Raw genomic sequence first — 22,875 nt, 5'->3', positions numbered from 1 at the left:
TTACCATAACTTTTCTGTCCTTGAATTGATTGAAACCTTGATTCTAAGATTGCAACGATTTATATTTCTTTAAAGTTCATTTCACTGAGCTTTGAGAAAAACCTCAAGGTGGGAAGAAAGCGTGGTAGGGCGGAAGGAGAAGTCAGGACTTAGCTACTCTTGCAGATCAGGGTGTTTGAAAGTGAGCAGCAGATTTAAGAAGAAGTAGAAACCACAGAACAGAGCCCCACGGAGTGTTTCTGTTCACACTGTTTCACAAAATAATTCAGGCTCCTTCTGTTCTCTCCCGTCTCCTCTCTCTTCTCTTTCATTTTATTTCACAGATGCCTCTGGACAGGCACCTACTCCAAATCTGAAGAACTCAGTGAGGAAGGGCAGCCTTCCACTTGAGCTGCTTCTTCGTTCCTAACATGCACAGGAAATGAAGACATCTTCTGCCATGCTTGCAATTGGGAAATTTCTCTGGGTTCTCTTCCTAATCCCAGATTTGTGCATCTGGAGCATCTGTGGTAAGATAACTACTTAGATTATTTCTCAGTTTTCTTTCTTAGGGGCAATATTTTTCTTTGGTGAACTTAGTAGTGTATGTTGTTTATGGCAAATCTGTGATGACAGCTGAAATCAAGGATTTATATTTGTTCAATAAATACTTAATAAGAACATAAAACAAACTGGGATTGGTATGCACCAGTCTAAATGGTTGGCTCTGTATTCATGGTTGGGCAATTTTCTTCTGAAAAAAAGGTTTATTTTTATTGGAAAGGTAGATCATATTTATGGTAGGAAGAAGAGACAGAGAGAAAGTTCTTCTGTCCGCTACTTCTCTCTCCAAGTGGCCACAACGTCCAGAACGTAGCTGGTCCGAAGCCAGGAGCCAAGAGCTTCCTTCAGATCTCCCAGGCAGGTGCAGTTCCCAAGGCTTTGGGCCATTCTTTACTGCTTTCCCAGGCCCTAAGTAGGGAATTGAATGGGAAGTAGAACAGTTGGCACATGAACCAGTACCCATTTGGGATCTCAGTGTGTGCAAGATAAGGAGTTAGCTACTAAGCTATCGTGCTGGGCCGTTGAAGCAATTACTTAAGGTAGGATGAGAGATCTGAGCAGATGCTAACAACTGTTATATACAAATTTATTACCAGTACTATAAAAAATGCTCTGATTGCCACGCGGATGTGGATAAATAGCTTACTTTTTCTACACTGAGCCTAGCAGAATGTTGTAGCATTTAAATGGGTAGGAAGATATTGTACGACCAGGCTATTCCTGTATGAATAGTTACTCTCAAACAACATCGCCCCTAAATAAACTCTTGTGAGAGTAGGAAGAGGGAGGGGTGGTAAAAGGTTGTCAACTGAATGTTAAGATACAGTTGAATAGAATGATACTCTCTGTCTTCTATTGCCAAGTAGAGTAGCTACAGATAATAAAGATGTGCTATATATTTCAAAAAATACATGTAAGAAGAAATAAGTTTGAGTGTTTTTAACCACAGGGAAATTACAAATATTTGAGAAAATACATATGTTTAACTTGATTTGAACTTTATACAATTATGAAAACATCACTTGGTACCCTATACTTCTTTTAAGACTTTGTATGTCTGTTAGAAAGAATAAGTTCAACTCTTGCACCTTGAGACTATTGAATGAGAAAAAGCTAAGAAATGTAGGAATAAGCAGAGCAAATAATTTTGTTTTTGTTTTTGTTTTATTGAAGAAATTCCTTTCAATGTGGTTGTTAAGGAAACATAAAAAAACAAGTCAAAATCTGTGTAGATGGTGCTTGGCTTTGCTGCAAAGATTTCATGTAGGCCAAAAATGTCATTAATTTATTCTTTATCATAAAATTATTATTCCTTTTCATTGATTGGCACAAGAAGAACCCCCATAATATAAAGAACAAATGTGTACAAATGATTATCAGATTCTGAGTTCTTAATTCTGGGCTCAGTATACTCCTCCCTTCTTATTCCCTGCAAGCACACATTTGTCAGTTTGCGTGCTGTTCTTTTAAGTTGCGAAAGGTGATTGCTGAGGGCCTAGATGAGGGCATATTCAGTTCCAGAGTGGTGTGGTTTGAAGTTTGATGTCAGCACACCACACACCAGGCATGAAAGTCAAAATATTCTCAGCCATCCGCGTATTTTTACATTGGTAAGCACTTGGCATTACGGTAGTTATATGCCTAGATGGTTGCCAGAATTTTGCACCTTTCATCAGACCCCCTACAGTCTATAGCTACAGTTAGGGTCACATATTAGACAGGTTCATCCCAATTTGATGCATATAAAAATTCTAATTTCAGTTCCACACCACACTGAGAATGGAGTAAGTAGACTGTCTTCCTCACGACGTGTTGCAACCTAGTGTTTATGAAAGTGGAGTTGGGTGTTAGGCTTACTGGCTCTACTATTTATTGCACAGTTTTGATTAACTTTCTTATCCTCTCTATCTCTTATTCCTTCATTTGTCAAAATTGAGATAATTGTGTTAAAGTATGGGCTTTTTGGGGAGCCTACAAATGCAATATGTTTATGCATGGACTTAAAATTATTTTGTACCAAAATGAGTTTATTATTTTTAAGAAGAGGTTTATTTTATTGATTACAAATGCTGAGTAATACTGAGTGAGAGGCAGAAGGATAATGAAATCTCCAACTGTTGATTCACTCCCTAGATGACCTCAGTGCTGGGGCTGCGCCAGGCGAAAGCTGGCAGCCTGTAAGACCATCCTGGCCTCCAAAATGTGGATGACAAGGGTGCAAGGGCTATCTCTTGCACCCCACGACACACTAAGCAACAATTTGGATTGGAAGTAAAGCAACCAGAAATTGAACTGGTGCTCTAACATGGGGTGCCTATATCAACTTAACCCAGTTTGCCACAGTTCTGGCTCCAAAATTTGGTTTTTAATTTCATATTGTACAAGGTTTTTGAGATACTCATCTGTGAATAAAGAGCCCAACATAGTAAGTGCACATAACACAAACTTCATATTTACGTCAGTTATACTGGTATTACTTTCACCAAGCAACCCACACAAAGTTCAATTCAATGAGAAATAAACTTTAACATTTTCACGTAAAATAGTTTCATTTTTAGATTTTTTTATCTGATTTTAAGGTCAAATATCACATTTATTTATGGAGTGCAATGTGATATTATTATATATCTTTATCAAATGAATTAGCACATCTGTTACCTCATGTCCCTTTCATTTCTTTGTGATAACAAATAAAAAGCTACTCTCTTAGCAATTTTATATTATTTATAGTTACCACGCTATGCAAAATATTACTATAAGTTATTACATACAGCTGAAATTCTGATTTTTTTTGGCTTAGAGCTCTCTGAATTTTTAAAGTTAAAATGCATTACACAGTCTTGAAGTTTTAGTTCAAGATACAGAGAATAAAACTGTTTGGAAAATAAAATGGAAAGATTTGAAGAAACGCTGATTTGGCCCAGTGTCTAACAAAGCAGTTGATGCAAGAGACTGTAGTATTACTCACATTAAATAAAAAATATCGACTGAAATAAGAACACCTGGTAAGAGTTGTTCTCTCAGAAAACGCTACTGATTCCATTCCTTAAAACCACATTAAATGTAATCTTTATATCTTGGGGATTTCCTGTGATTTACTTAACTACTGATTCTTTACAGTAGCACATTTTTAAAAAGCATTTAGAGCTCGTTTTAGAAGACCCTCTTCCTCCCCTCCCCACCCACTACAAAGCAACCTGAAGCTCTGTGTGCATCTTCCCAGGGGAGACACTGCATCTACAATAAGGGTGGAAAAGGATGTAACTTTCTCTATAAGTTTCCTGTTTCAGCTCTTCTTATAAAATTGCTTGCTTACTAGTGGTGACAGTCAAACAAACAAATAAAAGCAAAGACGGATACTTGCACTTTGGTGACTGGCATACAACTTCCGTTCTAATTAAGTAATACAACCGTCAACATCTTGTCTTTGTGGGCAGGCTGCAGATAGAAGCTGCTCCTCTCAGCTGTTCAGTTAGGAATCAACTGAGGAGTCCACTTCGGGAAGGGAGACAAGCTACTGCAGTTAGTGTTGTGAAATGCTCAGCACCATGTATGATCCAGAGTAAAGGCAAGAGGAAATGTTTGATTAATCACTGGTTATGATGATAAAAATAAACATTCTAGTCCACTAAGGGAAGAATACTTGTAATTCAGCTCTTTCAAGAACACAATGTAAGGGCTTCCTCTCCTCTTTCTGATCCTTGCTTGTGTCCCTTTTTTTCGTTGTTGTAATGGTTGCCATGGAGCCATTTGGAAATGCCACACTCCATGCTCACGCAGTCTAGGTTGTTCCACTGACAAGGCATGTCCTGGAATCGGAACAGATGTAGAAGGGCGGATGGTGTCCTGCATCCACCATCGCTCAAAGTGTAAATTTTATAGTAAGGTGCTTTTATTTGTACAATTTACTTAGAATTGTTTTAACTTTACAGAACTAAACTTGTGAGGCAGTAATAAAAAGAGCTGCCATATGCTCCTCTCATTTTCCCTGTTGGTATTTCGTGTTTGTAACTTTGTCACAATTAATGAGCTTTATCCAGCTCCTCCTCTTAAAATGCAAAATCCTTCTTCTTCTCTAGTAATCAACATTCTGCCTTCAGATTGAGTGGCCTTGTGAGTGTTTGTGTGTGTGATTTTAGCTCCCAAATATAAAGGAGAAAATGTGAGATCTGTCTTTCTGTATCTGGGTCATTTTACCCAATATGATATGTTCCATGTTCATCCCTTTTGCTGAAAATGCTGTCATTTCATTCATTTTTCTAACTGAACATTGTTCCATTGTGTATGTGTGCCACATTTTCCTTATTCATTCATCTGATGATGGGCAACTCGGTTGATACTGTATTTTGGCTATTATTTGCACTGCTGCTATAAAGATGGCAGAGAGGTTTCTCTGATACAGAGTCCCTGTCTTTGGGATATATACCCAGTAATGACATTTCTGGATCAGACAGTAGGTAGTTCCACATCTAGTTTTTATAGAAATCTCCATACTGCTTTACTGCTTTCTACAGCGACAAACACAATGTTTCTCGCAAGCTTATGAATTTTATTTTTTTATTTTTTTGGACTTAGCTGTTTTTCTTTCAAAAAGTGAACATACTGGAATGCTAAAGATAGAGCCCTGCTTTGCCAAATACCAAATGCCAATGTAATGTTTTCACAAAATTGCCTGCCACACACCATCTAAATATTTGTGAATACATTTTGCAGATGTAAGATTTCCAGGAATAAGACATGAATAAATTGGCCCCTGCACTGATTGTGGCCTTGAATTGTCTTCCTCACATGAGGAAACTGTTTAAATTATTTTTGCTTCGTTGGTCCTACTATCAAAATTTCCTCTATTGTAATGTTGACACCAGAAGCTGTTGTCTTGCTTCACTGGGACTTTCCAGCTTCATTTCCATTATTTAATTGTGAGTTTCACCCTGACTAGGAGTTCAATTGTTGAAGGAAAAATATCCTCAGTCATTTGTAATTACAAATTCAAACATTACATTAAACTTCAGCTTGCTTCCTTGAGGAAGCAGTGTGGTGTTACAATTTAAGATGAGGGATACTGGAAAAAGATTGTGTTTTATTGAAAGGCAGAGTTACACAGAGAAGAAAGAGAGAGAGAGAGAGAGAGAGAGAGAGAGAGAGAGAGAGATCATCCACTCACTAGTTCACTCCCCAAATGGCTACAAAGCTGGAGCTGAGCTCATCCAAAGTCAGGAGTCAGGAACTCCTTCCATGTCTCCCGCATGGATGCAGAGGCCCAAGGACTTGAGCTACCCTCCACTGCTTTCCTAGGCCATAAACTGGGAGCTGGATTGGAAGTAGAGCAGCTGAGACTGGAATTGGTGCCCATTTGGGATGCCGGTGCCACAGGTGGAGGATTAGACTGTTTGCTACAATCCAACCCTTAAGATCCTCTTTCAAATAATTAAGTAGATAAAAGCAGATCAGCAATAGTATTGACCTAATTAGGTTGTTGTGAATGTTAAGTGAATTAATTTTATAAGTCACTTAGGGGGTCAGTACTGTGACCACTTGCAGTACTAACATCCCATATGGGTCCCAGTTTAGGACCCAGCTGTTGTTCTTACAATCTAGCTCTCTGGTAATATGCCTGGGAAGTCAGCAGAGGATAGTCAGCTGCTTGGGTCTCTTACTCATGTGGGAGACACAGAGGAGCTTCTGGGTCTGAACTAGCCCATTCCTGGTTGTTGCAGTATCTGGGCAGCGAATAGTGGACACAAGAACTCTCTCTCTCTCTAACTTTGCCTTTCAAATAAATGAAACAATTGCTAATTGCCCATCAGACGCTCATCAAAAGAGGTGTGAATAAAGAAACTGTGGTACATCTACTACATAGAATACTACTCAGCCATTAAAAAGAAGGAAACGCTACCATTTGTAACCAAATGGTCCCAACTAGAGAACATTATGCTCAGTGAAACAAGTAAATCCCAAAAGGACAAAATCGTAAGTTGTCTCTGATTTAAGGCAACTTTCATGCAAAATATGAAATCAATAGCCCTTTTAATACAGTTTTTGCTCTATCTCAAGGGAGTTTATATTTTTGTTAATATTTTCATTCATTCAAAGAAAAAGTTTTTGTTTTTCTTATTAATTTCCTCCCTAACTTAGAGGTCACACAATAGCATCATTTGTTTCAGGAAAGTCTTTAATTTTCTTTTTCATTTCTTCAGCGACACATTGGTCATTCAGTACCACGTTATTTAACTTCATGTTGTGCAACTTTTCTATTTATTCTTTCTGTTGTTGTTTTTGTTTCATGGGTTTTTATTTAAGGGGATAAAGTAAGTGTGTAGTAAAGACTATCACAAACAGATGTGAAGATACAGTGCAGTGTGCATCTCTATTTCCAGATCAAAGATGTACTAGCAATGAAAGTGTTTAATGTTATCTTGATAATAGGATGCTGGCTTCTCTGCTGTTGTCCATGCCTACAATGTCAGGATGTACTTAAATAGCAAAACGATGAACTTATGGCTGATTTTGAAGGAATATACTATTGTAATGACATGAGGGATGGGGGAGGGGATTTGCAAAAGGAGAAATCCCAGAGCATATGTAACTGTATTATGGAATAACAAAATAAATGAATTGATTAGATAAATTAAAAAAAAAACTATAGCTGCCAGTTCATGTCCTGGCCATTTCATTTTTGATCCAGCTCCCTGCTTGCGGCCTGGGAAGGCAGTAGAGGACAGCCCAAACTCTTGGGACCTTGCACCCATGTGGGAGCTCCAGAAGAATCTCCTAGGTCCTGGTCTCAGATTGGTACAGCTCAGGCCATTGCAACCATTTGGGTAGTTAACCAGTAGACGAAAGACCTCTGTCTTTTTTCTTTCTCTGTAAAATCTGCCTTTCAAATAAAAATACAATGAAAATTTTTTTAAAAAGCAGCTTGTACAATACCCGGAACACTCAAATTTCTGTGGAAGTTTTAGCAAATATTTATGGTATCTTTGAAGTCCAAAAGTTAGGCTTTTAAAAAATAATTACCTCAAGAGAGTATTTAGAGATAATTTTTTATTTGGAGTTGACAAAATTCTTGCACCATATCTATTATTAACCTCAGTCTCCAGGAAATGATAACATAGTTTGAGAGTTATGTGACTTCAGTGAATTGATATATCAGATGCAGTTTGCTTCATTTTCTTATATTTTTGATTCTTTCACTTCAGAATAACCTCCTGTCATGTAGTGTCTTATGGCTTATCGCTCATCTCTGTGGAAAAAGAGGCTTGAGTGCATGTCTGTATTCAAGCTGGCAGCACAATGAGTTTCAGAACCTTTGAAATTTGAGTATGTGCTATTAGATTCACTTAGAACAGAATCCAGGAGAGCGTTTCAGGGGCCATGCCACAGGCCTAGCTGACAGAACTTGCAGACTCCTTCCATTTCTCTGATAGCTGTGTTCATCTTATGAGAACACCCTGAAGCTTGCACACGTCAGCAACAGATCATGGTACACAAGTGTCTGCAGGGGAGATTGGGTCATTTAGAGTTTTGTTTTGTGGTCACATTCTGGCTTCATCTGATGTTATAAGGGGAATGGATATTAGGGGACAATTGGGAGGTTTTTATCCACATAGATATAATTAAGTATCTCAGGGACTTGAAAATGTCGGTGACTTTCAGTGACTCTCTGAGAAAGTATCATACATGTGAGGAACTATCCGGGACGGACATGTAGATTGACTTTTCCTGGGCCTTTCTACTCATTACACATAACCCACACTCATTCTGATTATCACAAGTACACCCTTCAACTGCAGGAAGCATTTAGAAAAACTCACGAGATTTCTGATAAAATGCCAGAACCTCAAAGGTTCTCACTGGTGCCATTGACCACAGCTTTTAAGCCATGCTGGGTGCTTGTTGCTTCTTCCCAAAGCCCTGGGCACCAAAGTGAAGAACACTCTGCACATAGAAGTAATTTTTTAGAGCAGTGCCACTTGGAGGAATAGTTTTGCCATCTTGTGTGTTAAACATTTCAGGATTAATGACTTGGGACAACTATTCAACTTCTGTGTCACTTCTGTGAATTCTTGTCATCACACATAAAGTGTCATATATGACATTTATTGTTTCTCATGAGCCAAGCATAGTGCTAACAATGTTCCTAATATATTCTCATTTATATTACAACAACTGGCTGGGTAAGATCCTTGGAGAGAAGACAAAGTTTGAGTTCTGATCTTGCTCCTGACTCTTCTCCCGCTCAGCTAGTGGCTGCTGGTGTTTCATCTCCTCTGATAGCAACTGTCCTCAACCTACAGGCAAGAGGTGATGCAGAGAATTAAACTGCCTTTCATTGCATATAAGAGTTCTGGTAGAAGTTCCAGTTCCAGTACTGGCTACTCTACCTCTGGTCTAGCTTCCTACCAATGTGGTGGGAGACAGTGGTGGCATAAGTACATAGGTCCCTGCTAACCTGGTGGAAGAGCTGAATGGAGTTCTGGGCTCCTGACTGTTGCAGCCATTTGGAGAGTGAACCAGCAAATGACAGATTCTCTTTATTTATCTTCCTGTCACTTGAGAAAATATACATATAATCTTATAAAAATAAAGTTAAAAAGAGAAATGTACTTCACTATGTGAACCAAATGGAACAGCTTGTGTGTGGTACCTAAAAAAATGCAAAGCACAAAACAAGATGTTCAAAAATAATTAGTCATCATCCTTCTTTCTATCTGCGTCCTTTCAGGATGGAGCCAGGATGGCTTTCCAGCACATTGCTATCGTGACGTGCGGGATATGTGTAAGCTAGGGGCAGTGAGCAAGGAACAGTGGTTCTAGAGATGGTCTCCCAAATGTGACTCAAGTTTTCATCTACTGTCTGACCTGAGGACTTTCAAACACCCTACTTCTTTTATTCTTAATTATCCCAGGGACAGGAAATGGCACAGACACTCCGTAAGCTTTGCTAAGTGTTAGGAAAAAGCTATGGAAAACACCAGAATGACTTTTTACAAAAACAGTTTCAGACTAGCTCCAAACTGGATAAAATCAAAAGACACATGAATTAAAATCTTAAACTTCTCAGGAGAGCAAAACTGAATTTTCTCCCTGAAGCAATTATATTACTGTGTAAGAAATTCTAGCCCTAGATGAAATTACTTCAGTGTATTTTAAATAAACACAACATGAAAGTGAAGTTGAAGAAAGGTTCATAGGAAATTACAGGAAGGTATTTTTTTTTCAAGAAGGGGATTTTAAGAGGAAATCATGGTAGAAGCAGGCTGTGAAAATTCTCTCAATTTTCTTCTTTCCTGGTCATTGTTTCTTAAGTATTGTGTGTAAACACAGATTTAGACCATGTATACTCTTGGTGGGAGAACAATTCTTTGATGTTTCACTCCTGCTTAGGAAACTTGACATTCTGTGAAAGGGAATGTGTGTGTTTTTTGTCAAGGGGTGTGTGTGTGTGTGTGTGTGTGTGTTTTCATGGAGGAAAAGGTACTGCCTGTCCAAAGACAACATGCACAAAAAGAAGAAAATCTTAAATTGATGATAACACTATTTCTAAGTCTTGATCTGTTATGTTAAACACTTTTTGTCAGACTGATGTGCATCAGTTAATTTTATTTTCTAGTAAAGACTCAGACCAAGTCAGCTTTCACTCTGTCTCAGAGAATAAGTTTCAGACTTTCATGAAATTATCAGTGGTCACCATGGACACAGAAGCTCTAGTTTTATGTGTGTTGTGTGTATGTATGACATTCTTTTTTTTTTTTTTTAGGCTTATTTATTTTTTAATAGGAAGTCAGCTTCACAGAGAGAAGGCGAGACAGAAAGATCCTCCATCTGCTGGTTCATACCCCAAGTGGCTGCACAGGCCAGGGCTGAGCCGATCCTAAGCCAGGAGCTTCTTCTGGGTCTCCCACACAGGGGCAGGGTCCCAAGACCTTGGATCATTCTCTACTGCTTTCTCAGGCCACAAGCAGGGAGCTGGATGGAAAGTGGCGCATTTAGGTCATGAACTGGTGCCCACTTGGGACTTCTGAACATGCAAGGCAAGGCCTTACAAGGCCTTTACACTATTGTGCCAGGCAAGTGTGTGTGCCTTTCTTATTCCAGCTTCTTCAATGTATTGCTTGCATTTCTGGTAATATCTGAGTTATCAAAGTGGATTCATTTGCTAATAGATAACAGGTTTAATCAGTCTTATGTAATAAAGATTAAATCATTGATTTCTATGTGAACTGGAACTCCTACACTCTTATCTCATGTCACCACATTTTTGATTCCGTGACTGTATGTCAGCTGACTTGTGATGGGAAGCATGACTTTCTGGGTATTTGGAGTTGTGTGTGATATCTGCGAGGTATCATGTTGGTGTCCTCCCAGTGTCACTGCCCTGCAAGGATTATTCCTTCCCTTGGTAATGATCATTTCTCCCTCTTGCCCACCACTTACACCTTACAAAGCAAGGGAGAACACACACCCACATCCTCTGGAGGTCTTTGTCTTTCTTGAATGTGAAGACTTCTGTTTCTTCCTCTTCTGTGTGTTTCCTAGCATATGTTTGAAGTTTTTGTTGGTTTTTTGTCTGTAATTGTACCTTCTAAGAAAGCTTAAAATCTTGACTGATGGTATAGAACATTATTGCTGTGCACCGAATACACATTTAGCAATAACTTTGGTTAAAATTGTTTATTTTTGTAGGTTTATTACTAACACTGTCTTAGAATCAAATAAGGCAATCTGCATTTGCTACAGTTATTTCTCTCTTTCATAAATGGAACTATTTTGTGGTTTTCATAAATGAGTAAAATTTTTTAATGGAGAGATAATGAAAATAATCAGCTGAAATTGTTCTCTTATTAATACTAATAATCAAGCTACATGGTCTTTAAAAATAAGAATGCTATTTCACAGAAGATTGGCAATCATGGCCCTCTGTTTTTAAGATTTATTTTATTTTTTATGGAAAGTCAGATATACAGAGAGGAGGAGAGACACAGAGGAAGATCTTCCATCCACTGATTCACTCCCCACGCGGCCGCAACGGCTGGTGTTATGCCAATCTAAAGCCAGGAGAGGTTCTTCTGGGTCTCTCATGGGTGCAGGATCCCAAGACTTTGGGCCATCCTCAACTGCTTTCCTAGGCCACAAGCAGGGAGCTAGATGGGAAGCAGGGCAACCAGGACATGAGCCGGCACCCATATGGGATCCTGGCACTTTCAAGGCAGGGACACTAGCCAGGAGGCTACCATGCAGGGCCCTCACAGCCTTCTTTTTAAAAAATGCCAGCCAAAGTTTTCACAGGGTAGCCACCTATTCAATAAGTGATGACATTTATACATATATAATAATGTTTGTTCAGCTGGATATTTTGGATCCTGCATATGAAGCCTTATTTGTTAAATATTGAACATCACTCCTGAGTGGGCACATGTTATCTTCTCACTTTCATACTTCTGTATCTTCTGCAAAGATAGGAATCATACCAACAAGGAGGTTTTAGATTAGATACAAGGCAGATTTTAGATTAGATAAAAGGCAGATGGCTAAACACATGTAGTTATAGTGAAGTGAATGTCATGCATAATAACAAAGCATTCTTTAGGGAATGAGGATGGGGAGATGCCATGTGGCCTGGGTTGTAAGAGCAGCTTTTGTATAAGGAAGCAGGGGCTAAATATCATTTGATGAAGTCTGAACATTTTCTCCACTGGCTTTGTGGAGTATCAAGCGGGCTTTAGCCAAAAATCCTGCAACTCTGTTTTCATCTGAGAAGTACAAACGGAACTGTGATGTGAAGAATGAATTAAGGTGGTAACTGTCAAGCAAGGGCATGTTTGAAACACACAAGCTTAAAGATTGTCAAAAATATAATTTAAAAAATGAAAAAAAAGAAACACGCAAGCTGAATTGATATGCTGTGGCAGTAACCCACATGATATAAAATGAAACTCAAATTACAATAATGCCTTAGAAACAAATTTGAAGTTTATTTTTTATGCCACATCAACTTAACTTGGTGGTTGAAGGAAATTAGCAGCACAGAAGAGATGGAGATAGCTCCAGCTTGGCCAGATTGATGCAGTAGAGTGTATGCTCGTGGAATAACGGGAGGAGGATCAAGCTTGCCTGTGCATGTGACTGGGAGTAGGAAGTGGAACATTCTCATTTGTGAAATATTTCCTGATTGACTCAGCTTGAAGTGTTCGCTTCCTCTTTGGGGAGTTGAAGCTTTAAATTAGTCTATCATGCTAAAGATAATAAGATGAAAATCTAATGGCAAAGTTAAAGAGCCGTGTAAACATCTTTCTCAATTTATTTTCGCTGAAAACTGTCTCATTCCTAATTTGCCATGGACAGTGGATTGAGCACACTCTTGACTGTACTTCATACTGAATCTTGAAACAACTAAAAGTTGATCTACTTTTAATTGTCACAATCCTAGTAACAATGTTACTTTAACAATGTTAAAGAAAAATACTACCTATACCCCCCAAAAATAGTTTTGGTCTAATTCTAAGTAATTACTATGATTACTGGCAAGTTTTAAAAATATTTAAGTAATTGGCCTTCAATATACGTTGTATTTTAACTGCAAGTTAACTCAGCTTCCCAGATTTTGCACACTCACAAAATCAGCTGCTTATGTTCATTCTGAGAACAAATTCATCATGTTTAGAATCACTTGTTTGTGATTTATATCCCAGTTTATATCCCCAATCTCTGTAATGCCACTTATCTCTACCTTTCAACTATTGATTGAAAAATGAACAATAATATCAGAGAGATTATAGCTACAGAGAAACAGGTTAGGAATAGTTTCATTTCTGCCATTCTGTGCAATACACTGCATTTTCATTAGTGCTGAAAGTTTAAGACAGTGAAATAAGGATGAGCATTTGACCTAGCAATTCAGATGTCCAGGTTTCACATCCCAGTGCCTCGGTTTGACACTCAGCTCTTGCTTTTGACTGCAGCTTGCTTCTAATGCAGACACTGGGGTGGAGACGGGCTGAGCAGGTGGTGGCTCAAGTGGTTGACTCTCCAACTAAATTAAAATCTTGGCTCCTAGCTTCAGCCTCAGCACACTGGTGGGAGTTTGGGGAGATGGGCTCTCTCTCCTTCCTCTCTTCCTTCCTCTCCTCTCTTTCTCTTGTCTCTGTCTCTCTGTCATAGTTAATGAGTATAATAGAGGAAGAAAACAATGAAATGATGCACACACTCTAATGTGTAATTTTTTAAATTTCATTAATTTACCTCATACATGGATTGTTCTATTGACAAGTAATCTTACAATTATTTTGCTTACATTAAGACTAAAAAATGAGTAAAAAGATGATAATTTAATGGTATGATTTAGTAGTTGTCTGCAAAATTTCTGTGTTAATGAAATTCACCTATAGTTACAGGCCAATTATTTGTATAAAATATTATACCAGTTTATAACTATGGGTTCAAAGTTCACACTGCATATATATGATATATATGTATATGTACATATATATATATATATATAAAATTTGATTTTACTATCTTTAACTTCAGAACTAAGCCAGCATGCACAGATGTTCAATTAATTAATTTTCACTTCATGGTTAATCAGGTGCTCTTAAAGATAATTCTGTAAATTATTATAATCAAGTTTTTCAAGGCAAGCCATTATTCATTCTTCAGTAGTAGCCATTGGGTGACAGCCAGGACTCTAAGGCCAAGGCACATGCGGTTACCTACTAATTAATAATACATTCCCACAACATTTCTGTTTCTACAACTTATCCATCACTCATTGGGAGAAATACATTAAAAGGGAAAAAACATAAAGATCCAAGACAAGAAGTCGCAAACATTAAATCCCCCTACAAGTGCAGACTGTACAACCCATAAACAGTCAAACAATAATCAAAGGATATCTCTATGATATTAATAAAAGCACACTATTATTCTCTAACCAAAACATTATAAAAACAGCTAAAGCAGCTACATATTCTATGCTCCAAAGAGTTGCAAGGGCAAGCTAATCTTTAGGATCACAGTAACTATATGTTTTGCTATAGCAGTTTCCGCTCATACTCTCATCACTTCCATTAATTTGTAGGATTCTTATCAAGCCATTTCCCAGAAGGTATGCTACATGTCTGGGCCAGATTCCAGGGCAATGGGTAGGCACACAATAAGGTGTCCAGAAATGGGATGGGCTTAATTGTACTCCTGTGTGTAGTTAAAGACACACTCACCAAAACATTATCAAGTAACGATAACTCCCAAGTTCACATTGGTTGCAAAAAGCCATCTCACAGGGGCAAACAACAATGCCTTGATGCATTACAGAATTCTTAGTGGGGTGGTTGAGTGTCCATGCAAAAGGGTGTGAAACTGCATTGAGGTGGTTGGAGAGACATCCACCAGGCCTTGCCAAACAGCTGGAATTTCCTCACTGCCTTGCCAACAGGAGAGCTGTTCTTTTCACACCTTTATGTCATCCACACCCACGCACAGACCCCAGCATTTTTCAACTGTCTTATTTGTATGGTTTTATGTATAATGTTCCCTGTAAGAAAATAAATACTGTCTCTATTTCTTTTCTGGACATTTTATTGTTAACTTCATCTCAAATTTATTTCAGAAAACATCTTTATACTTAAAGGAATGGATCACTCAGAATGATACATTCTGGACCACAAATGTGTTAGGTATCACCTGATTGTGGAAATATATCATGGCTTCCATAAGTATTTTATAATGAGACTTCAAGGGAGTATTTAATTGAGGAATGCTGTAAGTTTTCATCTTTCTTAGGCATATATTTATTTTATTTCATTTATTTTAGCATTGAAAACTCCCTCCCATCAGATAGGCAAACTTATGAAAAACAGCTGGAATAGCAATAACAAGAACAAAAACCACTGTTAGATGGCAGCTAAGTCCTGCCAAAAGTGACGATGATTGCTAGTCCTCTTCTGAAAACATTTGATAAGACAAAGCTCTTGGGATGACTTTGTGTGTCCTGGGTGTCATGATAGCATATGCATAATATAATAGGCATAACTCGGGACAAGCAGAAAGGAAGTGATGGAAATTCGAATAGCACTGCTTGGCCTAGTAGATCATTCTTGTACTGCATCCTGGGTAACAGGAAGTATGTTGCTTTGTGGGCATATAGCGAATATTCTGGATAATTTTTAATGCCTGTCTGCAAGCATTCATCAGCTATTCATCCTTCTGTGCAAATTTGTGTCAGCTCATGTGGTTGTTAGTGGTCTTCATACTGCTCCTGGGAAAATCTAGAAATCATAACAATGTCTGCATAATCTCATTGCATAGTAATGATATGACAAGGACCAAGAGTTCTTTTTCTCCAACTCTAACCAACTTGGCACAATCCTCCCATGCTTGTAGTTACAGATTGCTGCGACTAGAAGGGATGTTTGTAATTGTGCTGCTGATGTCAGGTAATAGCCCTATGTTTCTAAATGAAATGGAAGCATATTGTAATAAAAACAGAAACTACGGACTAGAAATGGTTTTATAGTGTTAGGATCACTTGACAAAAGTGAAGTGTGAGTGGAATGGTGAGAAACAGCTTTCTATTTTTTTGTGGCTGAATCCTTTATCATAATTTAAAGAAATTAAGGGCTGGTGAGCCTGGGTGGCCTTCTCAGTGCTGCACAGAGTGTTAGCATTTGAAACAACCCTGATCAATAAATATTCTTATTTCTGGCTACTTCTATGCTATTATAGTTATTGACCTACAGTATAAGCATTGTTGTTTTCTCATCTGTCTTTTAATATCAGTACTAGTTTATCCAATATGCCCTATTCTGATTGTGAAAGGACTACTTATTCACTAAATGCATCTCAAATACAAATTTGCCACTCAGCTTTGCTCCAAATAGCCCGTTGAAGTTAATCTTCTGCACACCCATTCACACCCTTTAAAGTGCTTTTGCTTTTTTACAAAAATATCTCATTCTCCTATTTGTCACACATCTTTATTTCCCACTAGAATGCAAACAATACAAAGGCAAGCATTGTTTTTTATTTATTAATGTCGTCCCTAACAGCTGGCATACAAGATTCCTCTGAATTTTGGTTATTTCAGGCAAATGTAAGGAAAAAAGAGACTGGCATATACTAAGTTTATTTCAGAGACTTGGCCTCACTGATAGTTAATTCTGGTAAGTTCCTTGAGAGCAAATGGTATTTGCCTTTGTATTTTGTTTTTTACATTCTAGCACACTTACAGACTCCATACAAGACTATGGACTTAAGAAGGCGAAAAGGGAAGTCAGAAGGCTGAGAAGTTCATCAGCTTCAGAGAGAGGCACAATTTTGGTAAACAGAAGTTTCACTTGCCCATTCTGCCTCTGGCCTCCTTGCTTTTTTGTGTTAAGTGTAACCACATCCAGGTATTGTATTGTTAGGCACTTCCTTTAGGCAAATCAATTTACCCTTTCTCTTCAAGTTTTTTAAAAACCTCATTCCATAACTTACTGTTAAGTTTGCTTTCATTTTACTCTGAATTTTTGGAAGCAACTGAGGTTAAGAAATCTGAAAGTGAGCTTGTTTGAGGTCTCCAAGAAGTTAAGAGTAAATACTCAGAGATTCTCAAAGTTCCTTGCAGGTCCTTTGTCTCAATCTGATTTCTGGAAAGGCAATCAAATATTCTGAGTAGTGGTGGATGAGATGTGAACGGGTAGCATAGAGTTTTTTATTTTTTTAGGTGTTAGGAAATAGCTAAAAAAATGAAAGTATTAATTCTGGCTATGGTGTAGAAATAAATTGACCCATTACATTAGGTAAAGGGCATGTGAAGTGTGATCTACTGTTTCAACATCAGACTGGGCATGTAAACAAATGAGGCCCTCAGCCTCCATTTTTGGGTTTTAGCTATAATCTCAGTTACACTTCTTTTACATTTGCCTATGGTAATATGATCTATTCAGGAAAATTTTGAAGATAAGTGAAAGAAACCAATAATTAGAATGATCAGATATATTGTAGAAAAAAAGAGTGTTTTGATACCTAGAAATATGGAACAAAAACTAATTGAAGTAAAAACACTTTAAGAATATGTATCTAGTCTTAACACTTACTCAAAAAATAAAAAAAAAAAATAAAATAAAAATCACCAGAAAGCACTTAGCCAAAGAGTATCCTTGCCTATTTTGGTGATTTTGTTTCAACAGTTTGACAAACCAGATCCATAGTAAAATATTCAGTAACTTTTATATGTACCATGCACACATCACTTGTGTGTGATGTTAGTGGTCATTGCAAGTGCATGTTATTTCTTAAGCTAATTTTGCCCATGGAACTCACAAAGGAAAATATAGTCCAGGAATTAGCAAAGAAGAAATAATATTACATATTTACACATTCTAAGCAATTGAAGCTATTTTAAGTTCAAAACATGCTTTGGAAATTGAGATATATATATCTTATGTACTTGTTTACTCTCCCAAAATGACTGCAATAGCAAGTTCTAGGCTGTCACCAAAGACAGGAGCTGGAAAATCAATCAAGGGCTCCTATATGGGTATTGAGTACTCAAAAACTTCAGTCCTAAAGTGTTGCTCCCAGGTTGCACATGACACAAAAGCTGGAATCATGCATAGCAAAGCTGGGATTTGAACCCAGGCATTCCAATATAGAACACAGGAGTTCCAAATGGTGATTTAATAACTAGGCCAAGCACCTGCCCCTCCATAGCATTTTTTAAAATAGTTATTCTGATGAAATTTTGTATATAATGGGATGCATACTTGCTTGTTTAAAAAATGGATGGAAGAAAACGTAATTTTAAGCTTATTAATGACCTTAATGTTTTCATAATATTTTTTTCATCTGGACATAACAGTCAGGGAAAAGAATTATGTATAAATGAGGTAAATTTTGTATCGTTCGATATATATGTTAAGAAAGGATTTGCTTTTTCATGTGTATTGGCTCTCAGATATATTTAAAAGATTTGTTTTTTTTTTTATTTGAAAGTTAAAGTTACAGACAGAAAAGGGAAATACAGAGAGAGAGAGAGAGAGAGAGAGAGAGAGAGAGAGAGAGAGAGATCTTCCATCTGTTGGTTCAATCCTCAAATGATGACAATAGCTGCAACTAGGTCAATATGAAGCCGGAACCAGGATCTTTTCTGCATTTCCTATGTGCATGTTAGGGGCGTAGGGATTTAGGCCCTTTTCTGCTGTCTTCCTAGGACATTAGCAGGGGATTGGATCAGAAGTGGAACATCCAGGACACAAACTGGGATGCTTGGCACCACAGATGCAGGTTTATCCTGATATACCATGGTGCCATGCTCAGATATATTTTAGATATCAAAGTTGTGAGTTACATACTTTCAGGATAAATTAACAAAAAATATTTAATGACATTAAAAATTAAAAATCTATTCTGTTCTTCAGACTTAATAGACACATGACACTTACTAACTAGAGGTTCACAGAATGTCATAAAAAGATCTATTTCCAGGGGGAAAAAAATCTCTTCACTACTACTCCCAACCCCCAGCAACCACTATCCAAAGGGAGGATATTTTCAGTATGCTGGGTTGGTGTGTGAAATTTTTGAAATAGGTGGAGCACTGCTCCTCTTCCCATTGCGAGAAACAAAAAACTCAGTTTATTTTAGAACATTCTGTCTTCTTTTGGTTATTTTGAGTTGCATGATCCTACACAGAAAAAAAAAAAATCATGGAAAAAACTGCGAAGTACCATTAAAGCCTTTGAAACATCATAAAAAATTTTGTAGCTCTAAATATCCAAGGGGACTGTTTGCTTACAAAAATTTCTCTTTTTTGTTTCATGAAATACATGAAATCTGGTGATAGGAAATGCGATTACTGTTCCAGACAGAGTAATACAGATGGCAAATAGAGAGTAATGAATAAACTTCTGTATGAAGTTAGATCTCTTTTTTGAAAAAAAAAAAAGATTTACTTGTTGATTTGAGAGACAGAGCTCAGAGAAAGTAATGGAGGAAAGAGATGAGAGAGAGAGAAAGAGAAAAAGGGAGAAACTGAGAGAGAAACCTCTTCATCTCTTTGTTCACTCCCCAAATACCTGTGATTGCTGGGGTTGGACCAGGCTGAAATCAGGAGCCAAAAATTCCATCCAGTCTTCTATGTGGATAACAGAACCCAGGTAGTTGGACCATCATCTGCTTTCCAGGCTTATAAGCAGGGAGCTGGGTGTGAAGTGTGGGGCAGCTGGAACTTTAAACAGGACTTCTGATGGGAGATTCCAGTGTTCCAAGTAGCAGAACCCACAACACTGTTCGCCTGTGTGTAAATCTTTTTTCTTTTTTAAGATTTATTTTCTTTTTATTGGAAAACCAGATATACAGAGAGGAGGAGAGACAGATAGGAAGATCCTCCATCCGTTGATTAATTCCCCAAGTGACCACAACAGCTGGAGCCGAGCCAATCCAAAGCCAGGAGTACAGAACCTACCGGGTCTCCCACATGGGTGCAGGGTCCCAAGACCTTGGGCCATCCCCAGCTGCTTTCTAAGGCCACAAGCAGGAAGCTCAATGGGAAACAGGGCCACTGGGATTAGAACTAGCACCCACATGGGATCCTGGAGGGTGTGAGGCGTGGACTTTAGCCACTAGGCTATCACGCAGGGCCCGAGTGCAAATCTTAATGCTCCTCATTATTAGCATGTTACTGTAGGCAAGTTCTTTTATCCCAGTTTTTGATCTATAAAATAGTCTACAACAACATATATTGAGAATCAAGATGGCGAAATAGGGTAAGGACACGTTTATGCGGACGGAAAAACATTTAATCAGGATGAAGCAGAGAGGACATATTTCAGGAAATAGGAAGGGACAGAACAACAGCAGAGGGGTACCTGGAGACTGACAGACACAGGAAAGCAGTGGACACAACGGTGTGCTGTTGCAGAGACTGATACTCCAGCACGGCAATCTGAACTCCACCAGTATTCCGGAAATCCACCAGCAGCCAGGTGGGAAGGGACTTTCACTGGGAGCTTGGGTGGTGAACCCAGACAAAGAACTGTCTGTCCTGCTGGTCCGTTTGATTTGACCAGGAGCAGAGACAACAGCAGATCTCAGATGGGCAGTATGAGAACAGAGTGGATTCCATAGCCCAGTCAGCCCCTTAGAGCTGAATTGGGCGCCATTTTGCATAAGAAGGAAAGGGCAAGGGAAGAAACGGAGCAAGCGCTGAGCTGGGAGTGAGCTCATTTCTGTCTCAGTGAACTGCAACGACATGGCATTCTACGGGTTCCACCCAGGGCAGGTCTGGATAGCCCTCGGATCTGATGGCCAGCAGATCAAGAACCTTAGTGGTTGTATATCAGGAGCCATTTTGGACACTGTGGCAATAGCTTTGGGACTGCAGGGGACAATAGTGAACTGCGCATGTGCTGATCTCGTGAGAACTTGCTGAGGTCCATTATTGCACGGGTCCTGCAGGAAAATAATACTCACTATTTCAGCGTACCAGTCAAATAGGTCCGTGTGGCACCCAGACCTAAAGTCCAACATGTTCCAGCAAGATCAGCGCCACCAACAACCTAATTATATAGGACACCTGGTGTCTCTCTAATCCTGGGACCTGCTCCAACCGGAAATGGGAGAAAGGTTGCAGAGACAACAGTGCAATCTCAGCACGGTATCACAGGGGGTAGAGAGTGGTGAGCCAAGAGTTGGGGCTGTGGAGACCACGGTGGAAATTTAACATAAGAACCCAGACCTGGAACTCGCTGGAGGTTGTGACACAAGTGGCTGCAAGCAAAAAGTTGTGTAGCAACTGCAATAAGTAAAATCGCATTGTAGCCCTGTGGGTGACACAACTTAGAAACCTGCCCCAAGGAGAAGACTCTGCTAACCAGAAGTGCAACGACCACGAGCAAAAGAAGAGACAAAAACGCACAATGAATATTACTGAAAATTCCCCTGCAAAGGAGCAAAACCCATTGCCAACCTCAGAGTTAACCGAGGAAGACATCGAGAAAATGGGGCACACAGAATCCATAAGACTCATTTTAAAGATTCTGATCAACAATGAGAAGCTCATGCAAGAGTTCAAAGAATTTAAGGAAGCAATAAAGCAAATCAAGGCTGATATATCAGAAATTAAGAACACAGTAGAGCAAATTAAGAGTACAGTGGAGAGTCTCCAAAATAGAATGAAGCAAGCAGAAGAAAATCTCAGAATTGGAAGATATTTCCTGTCATCAGGGGGAAGCAAACAAAAAGCTGGAAGCAGAGCTGGATCAGGCCAAAAAAAGTATTCAAGAATTGAAAGACACTATTAAGAGGACAAATATAAGAGTTATGGGAGTCCCAGAAGGTGCAGAAAGAGAAGCTCAGTTTACAAATGTATTTAATGAAATAATAAAGGAAAATTTCCCTAATCTGGAGAAAGAATTGGGAAACAAGTTCCAGGAGGGGCACAGAACTCCCAACAGGCTTGATCAAAAGCCATCTTTACTTCAACATATGATAATCAAGCTCTCTTCAATTGAACATAAGGAAAAGATCCTTTAATGTGCACATGAAAAAATCAATTGACATATAAAGGAATACCAATTAAGCTCACAGGAGACCTCTCACAGGAAACTCTACAGGCAAGAAGAGGATGGAGTGACATATTCCAGATTCTAAAAGAGAAAAATTTTCGGCCCAGGATAACATACCCAGCAAAGCTTTCTTTTGTCTTTGAAAATGAAATAAAATTCTTCCACAGTAAAGAAAAGCTAAAAGAATTTGCATCTTCCAAACCTGCCCTACAAATGATACTTCAAGAAGTTCTCTTGACAGAAAAGAGGAATAGCACCTACCAAAACCAAAGGCAAATGTGAAGAACATCCCAGTAAAATGACAACAGCAGACTAAATCAATGAACAACCCATTCCTAAAATGACAGGACCAAAGTACCACCCATGTATATTAAACTCCGAATGTAAATGGCTTAAGCTCAATCAAACGTCATAGATTAGTAGACTGGATTAAAAAACAAAACCCATCTTTTTATTGTCTGGAGGAGACACACTTCAACAAAGATCAGCGGAAACTATGTCACATGGGTTTTGTTGTTTTGTTGTTTTCATCTCTTCAAAACACCTCCTTCAGATTAACTCATTCAATGACTCCTAGATCATACAGTAGCATCATTTTCTTCAAGAAGGTTCTTGATTTTCATTTCTTCAGCTACACATTAGTCATTTAGTAGCATGTTATTTAACTACTTGATGTTATTAATTTCTTTTTTCTCCCTGATGTTGATTTTGTTTTGGGGCTCTTCATTTAAGGGGACGTACAGTAGTTGTGTAATGGAGACTGTCATATCTCGTAACATGTCAT

General features: G+C 38.4%; 1 protein-coding gene across 3 annotated transcripts in view; it reads left to right on the top strand.

The window, feature by feature from the left end:
- Positions 1 to 229: 229 nt before the first annotated feature.
- Positions 230 to 22,875, top strand: part of BTLA (B and T lymphocyte associated) — a 42,099-nt gene continuing 19,453 nt past the window's right edge. For 2 of the 3 annotated variants that reach the window (XM_004578295.2, XM_058661877.1), the window contains exon 1: positions 230 to 509. In XM_004578295.2, the coding sequence (XP_004578352.2) occupies positions 422 to 509 (88 nt within the window). In that variant the 5' untranslated portion in view covers positions 230 to 421. The remainder of the gene's footprint in view (positions 510 to 22,875) is intronic. The other variant, XM_058661878.1, reaches the window with a different exon arrangement.

This window comes from Ochotona princeps, chromosome 3 (assembly GCF_030435755.1).
Source record: "Ochotona princeps isolate mOchPri1 chromosome 3, mOchPri1.hap1, whole genome shotgun sequence".
Lineage (NCBI taxonomy): Eukaryota > Metazoa > Chordata > Mammalia > Lagomorpha > Ochotonidae > Ochotona > Ochotona princeps.
Note: the sequence above shows the minus strand (reverse complement) of the source record. Positions and strands in the feature narration are given on the sequence as shown.